Genomic DNA, 12,468 nt, shown 5'->3' with positions numbered 1-12,468 from the left:
TGTAATGGGGACCGATCTTTGTGAATAATTATGTAATTAGGAAGGATATTTGCGTCAGTTTCGAGTGGTGTTGGGAATTTTTTTTACAAGTGGGATAAGACCAATTGAATGGCATAGTTAGATTTTGCGATTTTAGGTCGTTCTTGTGCAGCGCTATGCATATATTTGTGAAATTAGGACCGACATTAATTAAATAATTACGATCGATAATTAAGTTAATTTGCCAAACAAAATACACTCCTGGAAATGGAAAAAAGAACACATTGACACCGGTGTGCCAGACCCACCATACTTGCTCCGGACACTGCGAGAGGGCTGTACAAGCAATGATCACACGCACGGCACAGCGGACACACCAGGAACCACGGTGTTGGCCGTCGAATGGCGCTAGCTGCTCAGCATTTGTGCACCGCCGCCGTCAGTGTCAGCCAGTTTGCCGTGGCATACGGAGCTCCATCGCAGTCTTTAACACTGGTAGCATGCCGCGACAGCGCGGACGTGAACCGTATGTGCAGTTAACGGACTTTGAGCGAGGGCGTATAGTGGGCATGCGGGAGGCCGGGTGGACGTACCGCCGAATTGCTCAACACGTGGGGCGTGAGGTCTCCACAGTACATCGATGATGTCGCCAGTGGTCGGCGGAAGGTGCACGTGCCCGTCGACCTGGGACCGGACCGCAGTGACGCACGGATGCACGCCAAGACCGTAGGATCCTACGCAGTGCCGTAGGGGACCGCACCGCCACTTCCCAGCAAATTAGGGACACTGTTGCTCCTGGGGTATCGGCGAGGACCATTCGCAACCGTCTCCATGAAGCTGGGCTACGGTCCCGCACACCGTTAGGCCGTCTTCCGCTCACGCCCCAACATCGTGCAGCCCGCCTCCAGTGGTGTCGCGACAGGCGTGAATGGAGGGACGAATGGAGACGTGTCGTCTTCAGCGATGAGAGTCGCTTCTGCCTTGGTGCCAATGATGGTCGTATGCGTGTTTGGCGCCGTACAGGTGAGCGCCACAACCAGGACTGCATAAGACCGAGGCACACAGGGCCAACACCCGGCATCATGGTGTGGGGAGCGATCTCCTACACTGGCCGTACACCACTGGTGATCGTCGAGGGGACACTGAATAGTGCACGGTACATCCAAACCGTCATCGAACCCATCGTTCTACCATTCCTAGACCGGCAAGGGAACTTGCTGTTCCAACAGGACAATGCACGTCCGCATGTATCCCGTGCCACCCAACGTGCTCTAGAAGGTGTAAGTCAACTACCCTGGCCAGCAAGATCTCCGGATCTGTCCCCCATTGAGCATGTTTGGGACTGGGTGAAGCGTCGTCTCACGCGGTCTGCACGTCCAGCACGAACGCTGGTCCAACTGAGGCGCCAGGTGGAAATGGCATGGCAAGCCGTTCCACAGGACTACATCCAGCATCTCTACGATCGTCTCCATGGGAGAATAGCAGCCTGCATTGCTGCGAAAGGTGGATATACACTGTACTAGTGCCGACATTGTGTATGGTCTGTTGCCTGTGTCTATGTGCCTGTGGTTCTGTCAGTGTGATCATGTGATGTATCTGACCCCAGGAATGTGTCAATAAAGTTTCCCCTTCCTGGGACAATGAATTCACGGTGTTCTTATTTCAATTTCCAGGAGTGTAAATAAAGTACACTAACCTAACTTTTCTCTCCTACATCTGGACGGTTTCCATTTGTTAGGGGGTGCACTTGGGCTTTCCAAACAGTATAATCAGAGTCCGTTTCGCTGATAAGTTGCATTTTTAACATGCACTCAGTGTTTGTGCACTGATTTACTATAAGGTGTTTAAGCGTTGTGAGCGTGTTTGCATGAATTATATCGGTGATCTACCAGTAGTTTGCACGTCTGTATGGTGTGAACTGGATTATTTCGGTAACTTACGAGTTGTTCACGTCTCTGAACAACAGCACAATGCATTATTTACGAGTACTTTCCAGGTCTGTAAACTGTATATCGTGACTCCAAGCATGTCAGGGTCGGTGTATTGCATCAGCATTAAAAATAAGTTATGTGAAATCCATGGCTAAATAAATTCTTCAAAAATAAATAGAATACACTCCTTCCTCTCTCCAGCAGCTCACAACAGGCCGATTTCTTTTTCACATCAGTTTTCCCCCTCCAGACCGCCGGCAGTGTGAGTGTGCCGGCCGCGGTGGCCAAGCGGTTCTAGGCGCCTTAGTCCGGAACCGCGCTGCTGCTACGGTCGCAGGTTCGAATCCTGCCTCGGGCAAGGATGTGTGTGATGTCCTTAGGTTAGTTAGGCTTAAGTAGTTCTAAGTTCTAGGGGACTGATGACCTCAGAAGTTAAGTCCCATAGTTCTCAGAGCCATTTGAACAATTTTTGTGAGTGTTATCTGTCAGCGTAGTAAATAAACCAGGTGGCATCCGTCTCTAAATAAATTGTTAAAGAAATAAGTAGAGTACATTCGTTTCTCTCTCCAGCAGCCCAGAACAGGCTGACTCCATTTCGTGGCAGTTTTCCCCTCCAGGGAGATGAGGAGGCTGGGGGAGACTTGCAGCTGAGAAAAACACATGACGCAGTCATGCTCCTATGGACTTAACTGCACTATAATGTGACCTATCGAGGCGCCCTGTAGCGGTGAACTCGTGAACTAGGTCAGTTCTTTGGTCTGGTAGACTGGAGGTAGCTGTCTCTTGTGTGATGGAAGCTAATACGTAGGTTCTAGAAATGACAGACAATTCCAGCAGAGTAGATGTTTCCATGCATTGTGTAATGCGTCTTTAATGCAAAGCATTTATTTGTGGAACCGTATTCTTCTACTTGATATGTTCAATCATTAATGCTCGCTTCAATTCTTCATGCAGTGAGCTGTGGATGCACTCCTTGGCTGAATGAGTGCATGTAATACAGCTATTAACCCCCCCAATCTGGCACCGTCATCTCGCGAACTGAACACTGACAGCTCAACAAGAACTGATAACTTAGCCTCTTGTAGTAACACTGAGCTAATGCTGTAGGTAGATAATAAATTTAAACAAATGTATACAAATTTAAACAACCTATATTCGAACTGAATGGCATTATGAGCAGCCTCTAGTGGGGGCAGCACCATACTCTTTCCCTCAGCTCCACGAGTAAGCTCTTAGAGCAAAATTCGGAATTCCCGCCAATTTTCCAAGAGGATAACACTAGCCCATGACGAACACACTTGATAGCATTACTGCTTCTAATTGTTTAAATAAAATGCCCAGCACAAGCTGAGTCCTATTCCCACCAGTTCCTAGGAAGAGCTTGTGTTGATGTGACTTAGACTACTGGAGGTAGCCCAACTGCCCTTACTTTCCCGCCGTTGTCTTAGGTTAGTTGGGATAGCCCAAGTACCCTTTCTTTCCCGCCATTTTCTTAAGCTAGTAAAGGTAGCCCAATTGTCGTATCTTCGCTCCAAAATTGAAACTTCCTGCCAGGGGGGCGTGACGGTTTCCCGCCATCTTGGGTAACGGTTCTCGCGTCATCAGCTGACGTCACGATAGCCATATTGAATGACGTAAATAGCGTCATAAGATGACGTCACGTGACGTCACGCACTTGCATCATCAACTGACGTCACGACCGCCATCTTGGATAACGGTACTTAAGGGTGGCACCTGCCTTGCCCACCTACTTTCATGGATTTTATGTTCCCAAACAACGATGGAATTTTTATGAATGACAATGTACCATGTCAGCGATGATATGGCCACCCAGTTCGCCTGACAAGAATCCAATCGGACATTTACGGGCCCCAATCGAGAGGTCAGATCGTGTACAAAATGCAGCACCGGAAAATGAATTATAAACCGCTATAGAGGCAACATGGTTAATTACTTCTGCATGGGACTTCCAACGATTTCTTAAGTCGATGTCACATGTAGTTTCTGCATAGTGCCGGGCAAATGGGATCCTACACGATATTAGTAGGTACCCACGACTATTGTCACCTTAGTGTAATCATCAATTTTTTTCGGATGGCAGCAGAACCTCAAGACGATATTCTGTGAAATGTTGTTGAATATTATATGTTCTGTGTCTGAGAATTGTACGTCAGTGGACAAGACAACGTACACCACTTATTGATCATCGACAAAAGTAAAACGGTCCATATTTCTGGAGGTCTATTCCTAGTGCTCAATTTTATAGCTTTGAAGTACAGCATCTCGTGTAAGAATACGGGGCAATCCTTTAAAACAACCACTGGGAGGCCTTCCTGACAGCAGTTACGACAGTCATTGGCTTCAGGAAAAGGGAGGGTCATGATGGGCGGAAGATCTAGTTTTTTCTTTCTGATTTGTCGTACACTAATACTATTTTGTAGATTTCACCGGGGTTTGCATGGGGGCGCGTGAGTGATCGTACAGGCGCCACTTGTGCCAGCGTTCCATCGACTGTGGCGCTCTTCGTATCATACTTGCTGCGTTATGTGTTCCATCTGGGACTGAGTGATACGAGTGGTGTCGGACACGGAAATGGACGGGTGTGTCTGAGTACTCGTCGTCCTGGCGATTGCAGCGAGTCAAATTCATGTTCTTTATGATGTTTCCGACTTTTGGTGAAAGCCACTAAACCTTTGGTTAGATTGTGATCCTACACTGAGGTGATAAAAGTCATGGAATACAACTTAAGAACGTATTGCAGCAACCTGACATGGACTTAAGAGGTCATCGGAAGCCCCCTCAGAAATAGTGAGCCACACTGCCTCTATAGCCGTCCATAATTGCGAAAATGTTTCCGGTGCCGGATTTTGTGCACGAACTGACCTCTCGGTTATGTCTCATAAATGCTCGATGGGATTCATGTCGGGCAATGTGGATGGTCAGACGACTCACTCGAATTGTGCAGAACGTTCATCGTTGTTTGGCTGCATATTGTCCCCAAGTAGCCGAACACAACCATTTCCACTCAATTATCAGTTTAGTTGGACTACAGGACCCAGTCCATTCCGTGTAAACGCAGCCAACACCAATATGGAGTCACCGCCAGCTTCTTGTTGACAACCTAAGACCATGGCTTCGTGGGGTCTGCATCACACTCGCACCCTACCGTAACCTCTTACGAATTGAAATCGTACTCTTCTGATGAGGTCACGGTTTTTTAGTCGTCTGGGGTGCAACCGATATGGACACGAGCACGTCAGTCGCCTGCTGCCATAGCCCATTAACGCCAAATTTCGCCGCACTTTCCTAATTAGTATATTCGCCGTAATCCCACATTCATCTCTGCGGTTATTTCACGCAGTGTTACTTGTCTGTTAGAACTGACAACTCTACGCAAACGCCACCGCTCTCTGCTCTTATGTCAAGGCCGTCGGCCAATGTTTTGTCCATGAGGTGAGGTGTAATGCTTCAAATTTGGTATTCTCGGCACCTTCTTGACACTGTGGATTGCGGATATTAAATTTACGAAATGAAATGGCCCGTGGCTCTACCTCAAGCAACCATTCCGCAGTCTAAGTCTGTTAATCCCCGTCGTGCGGCCACATTCACGTTGTAAACCTTTTCACATGAGCCACCTGAGCACAAGTGGCAGCTCCGCCAACACACCGCCCTTTTATACGTTGTGCGCGCGACGCTACGGCCACCTGTATATGTGCATACCGCTGCCCCATCACTTTCGTCACATCAGTGTACTTATTCTGCGAACGTCTTGACGATAGTCTATGTACCCATGCAAAAACGGGTTGGACTGAAATATGGAGACAATACGAGAAATACACGCTTGAACATACTGTAAATGCAGATTCCACCCAAGCCTACAAGTTGCGCTTCTGTATTTGCCCACGAACGGCACCTGTGCAGTGTCCTCAATGTTTGCAAGTGTCAGCCGTGGCTAGAATATTATTCCGAGTGGTTATGAGTACATTATGTCAGAGACAAGTGAATTCGAACTTGGGCACATTGTTTGTGTTTCTATGGTGGGTGCTTCGAACCAGGGTAGCCGAACTGCCTGATGATTGAAGAGGCACCCTATCGAAGATTTATAACGCACAAAGGGAAGGCGGAAAAATACCATCCGCAGAGTCACAACTGGGACTTAAGTGGGTGTTGAGTGATCGTGATGGACGGTCGTTGACGCTTGACGTAATGAAAACTAAGTGTTAACACACAATGAAGTGGCAAAGAAACTGGTTTAAGCATGCCTATTCAAATACGGAGAAACGTAAACAGGCAGATTACGACGCTGCGGGCAGCAACGCATATATAAGACGAGTGTCTTGCGCAGTTGTTATATCGGTTACTGCTGCTACAGTGCCAGGTTATCAAGATTTGTGTTCGAACGTGGCGTTTCAGTCGCCGCGCGAGCGATGGGTTCAAATGGCTCTGAGCACTATGCGACTTAACTTCTGAGGTCATCAGTCGCCTAGAACCTAGAACTAATTAAACCTAACTAACCTAAGGACATCACACACATACATGCCCGAGGCAGGATTCAAACCTGCGACCGTAGCGGTCGCTCGGTTCCAGACTGTAGCGCCTAGAACCGCACGGCCACACCGGCCGGTGAGGACGAGCGATGGGACACAGCATCTCCGAGATAGCGATGTAGTGGAGATTTTCCCGTACGACCATTTCACGACTGTAACGTGCATATCGGGAACCCGGCAAATCATCAAATCTCCGATGTCGCTGCAAGAATGGCACCAGCGATGAATGATGAGAATCATTCAAAGAGACAGATATGCAAACCTTCCGCAAATTTATGCAGGTTTCAAGGCTGGGCCATCAACAAGCGTCAGCTTGCGGGCCATTCAATGAAACATCATCGATATGGACTTTCGAAGCCGAAGGCCCACTCCTGTACTCTTGATAACTGCACGACAAAAAGTTTTACGCGTCGCCTGGGCCCGTCAACAGCGACAGAGGACTGTTGATGACTAAGAACATGTTGCCTGGTCGAACGAGTCTCGTTTCAAATTGTATCGAGCAGATGAACTATACGGATAAGGAGACAACCTCACGAATCAATGGACTCTGCATGTCAGCAGGGGACTGTTCACGTTGGTGGAGGCTCTGTAATGCCGTGTGGAGAGTACAGTTGCATTGATATGGGATGCCTGATACGTCTAGATGTGAATCTGCCAGGTGACACGTACTTAAGCATCACTTGCATCAATTCATGTCCATTGGGCATTCCGACGGACTTGGGCAATTCCAGCAGAACAATGAGACACCCCACACTTGAGAATTGCTGCAGAGTGGCTCCAGGAACATTCTTCTGAATTTTAACACTTCCGCTGGCCACCAAACTTCCCAGACATGAACATTACTGAGCATATCCGTAATGCCTTCCAACGTGCTGTTCAGAAGAGATCTCCGCCCCCTCGTACTCTTATGAATTTATGGACATCCTTGCAGGATTTATTGTGTCAGTTCCTTCCAGCACTACTTCAGACATTAGTCGCTGGGGCCCTACACGATATTAGGCATGTGTACCAGTTTCTTTGGCTCGTCAGTGTAGTTCCCTGTCTTTATCGCTCTTAATACTTTATTTCTTTTAGAAAATATGCGCATGAACGCTGTTCGGGCACAGCCATTATCAGAATCTGTCAGATAAACAGAAGAAAAAAGAAGTAACATTCTTTAACGGAAACGAAATGGAGACATTCCACAATTAAAATCTCTGATACACAGTCTCCCGTCAGTTTCACATGCACACTTGTACCACACACTGGTGCCATATGCTGTGGCAACCTACTTGAAATAACAGACAGTGGTCGTTAGGTGGCGTCAAATACAATCGGACTTTTGAACTGAAAATCAAATTAACGTCTACACATCAAGATACAGCATTTCATAGCGTTTTGCATAAAAATCATGTACTGGAGCTGTCACACTGAAATTGAACGTACCGTCTACAATCATTTCAAAATACCACTTATGATCATTTCGTTAAAAGTATTCTACAAAAACCAAATGGACAATTGTGTTGTTGAAAACAATTCAACGAATGACTAAAATTGTACGAGGCAAAGCTGAACCTCATATTACGAAACTCTCGTAAAATTTACGATTCCAGTAGGGTATAAAACAGGATGTTTTGTACTTAATATGGTATTTTAAACGCACATTTACAGGCTGAACTTTTTTCATTAACAGAAAATATGATTATAATTAATGAAATAAAACAATAGTATGAGCCATAGATATAGTCCACGGCTGTATAAATATTGTATGCAGCCCCTGGAAACATTTGAAGATTTTTGATCGTCAGATCATTGGCGGAATAAGAGGCATCTCCTGTTTTCTAGGTCTTGTCCAGATCGGACGTATTTTAGCACACCGCCATTAATACTACATTATTCTATCTTTCCAACGTTATTATGACCGCATGATGGGAATCAACAGAGCGTGGCGAGATCTCCAAATTTCAGGCATTACCACTACCCTCCCCCCCCCCCCCCCCCTCGCCGCGGACAACGAAGTGGCCGACGGCCTTCACTTAATGACCGAGGATAGCGGTGTTTGCGTAGAGTTGTTGGCGCTAACAGACAAGCAAGTGTGCTTGAAATAACCGCGGAGATCAATGTGAGACGTACTACGAAGTTTCCCAGTAGCACAGTACAGCGAAATTTAGCGTTAATGAGCCACCGAGCAGGGCCCATAACCTTTCGGTTGGGCCCTAGACGAGTTTGAAACCGTGGTCTGGTCAGATGAGTCCCAATTTCGGCAGGTAAGAGCTCATAGTAGGGTTTGAATATGGCGCAGACCCAACAGAGCCATGGATCGAAGTTGTCAACACAGCACTATGCAAGCTGGTGGTGGCTCCGTAATGGTGCAGGCTGTGCATGCAGGAAGAAGACCAGGTTCTCTCGCCTCATTGAATTGATCGTTGACTGGATATTGATACGTCTGGTCATTCATGGACTGCATGTTCGCGGCGCGGTCTAAGGGGTGCCTTGCCACGGCCAGCGCGGCTATCCCTCGGGCATAGTTGTGTGTGTCGTCCTTAGCGTAAGTTATTTTAAGTTAGGTTAAGTAGAGTGTAAGCTTAGGGACCGATGACATCAGCAGTTCGGTTCCATAAGACCTTGCCTCAAATTTCCCATTTCCAACTACATGTACCCAAACGATGGTGCGCTATGTCATCGGGTCCCAGTTATTCCCAGTTAATTTAAAGAACAGTCTGGGCAGTTCGAGCGAATTGTTTGGACACTCAGATCGCCCGACTAAAATCTCATCGAACATTTATGGTATATGATCGATAGGTCAGTTCGTGCACGAAATCATGCACCGACCACACTTTCGCAAATATAGACGGCTGTAAAAGCATATTGGCTTAGTATTCCTGCAGGGGACTTCCAACGACTTGTTGAGTCCTTACCACGTCGAGTTGCTGTACTAGACCGGGCAAAAGGAGGTCTGGCACGATATTGAGAGGTATCCCACGACTTTTGTCACCTTCGTGTACTTTTTCAATACCATTGGAGATCTAACAATCGTAATGCGCTATTGCATTATGTACTAATTATGTCTTCCCTTAAATCAAATGTGGCAAAGGCCTTGCCGGAGTGGATACACCGGTTCCCGTGAGACCACTGAAATTATGCGCTGTTGGGCGTGGCCGTCACTGGGATGGGTGACCATCCCACCGCCATGTGCAGTTGCCATTTTTCGGGGTGCACTCAGCCAACTGAGGAGCTACTCGTCCGAATAGTAGCGGCTTCGGTCGAGAATACCATCATAACAAGCGCTCTGCTGACCCCACGCCCCTCCTATCCGCATCCTCCTCTGAGGATGACACGGCGGTCGGATGGTCCCGGTAGGCTACTCGTGGCCTGAAGACGGAGTCCTTATTATTATTATTATTATTACTTAAATGTGGAGTAGTAAACTGCACGATGGTTTAGTATCAACGTAACTTTCCCCCTCCTCCCTCCCCTTCAGCATTTGTTGTTAATATTGCTGTATTACAATTTATTTTTCTATTCGTGAGTTGAGTGTGTAAGTAATGACCTTGTCATTAAAATAAACAGCACGGGCATTAACTCGTTCACATAGAAAGAGTTGTCGGCTACGGTCTCGTCGACGTGTCTCGGCTCTCGTGTTTAGTTGTGGAGTTGGACGCTGCAAACGCGGCCGTGTGTGCCGCTGCCCGCAACTCGCGCACACACGGTGGAAGGCAGGCGGGCAACGTCCTGTGGTCAGATCGACCCACTCGCCCTGCTGCTGCGCTATCAAGCCTTGTACAATTTCAAAGTGACCAGTCCATTCTGAAATAATTTTCTTTCTTTAAGCGGGAGCTGTCGTTAACTTTCACAGTTAATGAAGATTTCGTTTTCTTCTAATGCGAATGTTCATAAAATAAACTGCCGAGGTTAAGTATTTGGAACCTTGCAGTTCAATTTTGAGAGCACACATATGATCAGAACAACATTGCCCTCAGTAGTCGTCTCAACACCGATAAACACGAATCAGGCCATATGCAGGAACATTTAGAAATTTAGCACAAGACACCAAAAAGCTACACCTCAACGTGTTAGAAGAAAATACTTACTCACGGCAATGAACCAGTTGGTTCAGGTATTTGATTTGCAGTACATAAGATTAACATTTGTGTCATCTGCTGCATTAGAAAGAGTTTGATTGCCCTACATGTATGCTGAGGAATACATCTGAACCGTGTCTAAAGCTACGAAACTTGTCTGCTTAGGGATTAAGGTAATCCTATACCTCGAGAACAAATATATATTGAACTTACCAATGGAAGGCCTGATGACTGAGGCAGGTAGTCCAGCAGCATGTGTGCGTATTAGATCCTCGGCGATTGCTTTGGTGAAGGTGTAAGTGTTGGGCCAATCACCCAGCATCCTGGAACATATTTGCATTCCGAAAAATCCTACTGAATCTGCACCTGAATTAACATAAATCTCCCGAGTGAGAAATTTTAGCACGATTTGAACAAAGGGAGTCACGTTGGAAAACTAGTGCATACTAAATGATTACCTATATATCTCACTCTTATATGAAGCTGAACAGCTGGCGATTAGACCATTGTAATTAGTCCTGCACACATGTGGACTCTGTAACCACCGTGCTACACTGGTGTGCAAAACTTAAGGACGATGTCAACTAAAATTGCTCGACAAAACTTGGAACATACATAGAAAGAACTGTTACAGAATACACTGAAGTGACAAAAGTCGTGTGACGCACCCTCGGCCGACCCACGTGCGTGAGTCACATACTTACTTAAGCTCGTGGGTCGCCCCGTTATGTGATGCGACAGCAGCGCATCTAGCGCCTAAAGTCAGAACTGTAGTGCACGTGATGTTGATGCTTACAGGGTAACGCCCCAAACCGAATGGCGCCGACCATCAAAGGTGTTCCATCAGAACAAACTCCACCGACTTGAGATTCCAAATTGGAAAGAAATATTTTAGTTTTATACACACCTGGATCGCCGTATGAATAAGTGAGCCACTTCCGGGATTATAATTAACGACGCCTCATTAGTTCGTAACAATGCCAGCCTCGTGTTGACGCGGGACGAGGGCGAAAAAAGAAGAAGAGTACTTTAAATTGTATTTTCGTTATTGCCTGTAAGCTGCTGTTGAGCAATGTGTTTCGTACAAAAATGCCTTCTCTTGTTATATTTCTTCACAACAGATTGTGCCTCACTACACAACAAGTAAACAGGTTTACTTTTGCTCATGATGAAGAAGTAATCCTCGGAAGTGAATATACGCAAGGGTCAATAAACGAGATCTTCATTAAACTCAGCAGGTGTGTAGAGAAAGCAATAAAATGCAACAAATATTTTTTGTTTGTGCACAATTTTACTTTTAACGAGTAAAACACACCCCAAGAGCTAATTCGGCATATTAGGTTTGGAGGACACGACAATATATAAAAGAAGTTTGTCGTATAAAAGTTGACGTTCTTGAAAACTATATAACTGAATCTTGTATTAATTTGAATTTTTGCGAAATATCACACCAGCTTTAATTAATTCTCAAAAATATAAACTTTTGTTACAATACAAATTAAAGAAGCTTGCGAGCTACTTTCATCCATGTGTAATAAAGCTGAAATACCATTTTTGCAAAATTAACTGTGCACAACGTGCTGTCAGAGTATTTTCAACATATCTATTTAAAATATGTAAACATTCATTATTTATCTAGTTATTTGGGAATTGGAAACGAAGTTCATGCTGCTTGACAGAGCGTAGAGGAACGATGATGTTATTTAATTTACTCAATTTATTCTGTGTTTTGATTTTTTTTATGTTTGACACGCATTTTTTGTTTATTGATTTACCGTTTTGCGTATGCATACTGTTTTAATTAAAAATTGTAAATGTCTCATTATCATGATGCAAAATCATTACAACAATAATAAACTATAAATAAATGATTAAAAATAACGTTTACTTAAACCATATACAAAAAGTTAATGAAATTTCTAAGCATAAGATACATGACAGACAAAACAA

At 45.5% G+C, this 12,468-nt stretch overlaps 1 protein-coding gene across 1 annotated transcript in view; it reads right to left on the bottom strand.

Moving 5' to 3' along the window:
- Window positions 1-12,468, bottom strand: part of LOC124595899 (fatty acyl-CoA reductase 1-like) — a 237,329-nt gene that overhangs the window by 152,675 nt on the left and 72,186 nt on the right. The window contains exon 5 of the mRNA XM_047134807.1: window positions 10,732-10,841. Coding sequence (XP_046990763.1) covers window positions 10,732-10,841 — 110 coding nt within the window. The remainder of the gene's footprint in view (window positions 1-10,731; window positions 10,842-12,468) is intronic.

The sequence above is a fragment of the Schistocerca americana genome, chromosome 2 (assembly GCF_021461395.2).
Source record: "Schistocerca americana isolate TAMUIC-IGC-003095 chromosome 2, iqSchAmer2.1, whole genome shotgun sequence".
Lineage (NCBI taxonomy): Eukaryota > Metazoa > Arthropoda > Insecta > Orthoptera > Acrididae > Schistocerca > Schistocerca americana.
The sequence above is the reverse complement of the archived record's forward strand: the minus strand, read 5'-3'. Positions and strand labels throughout refer to the sequence as shown.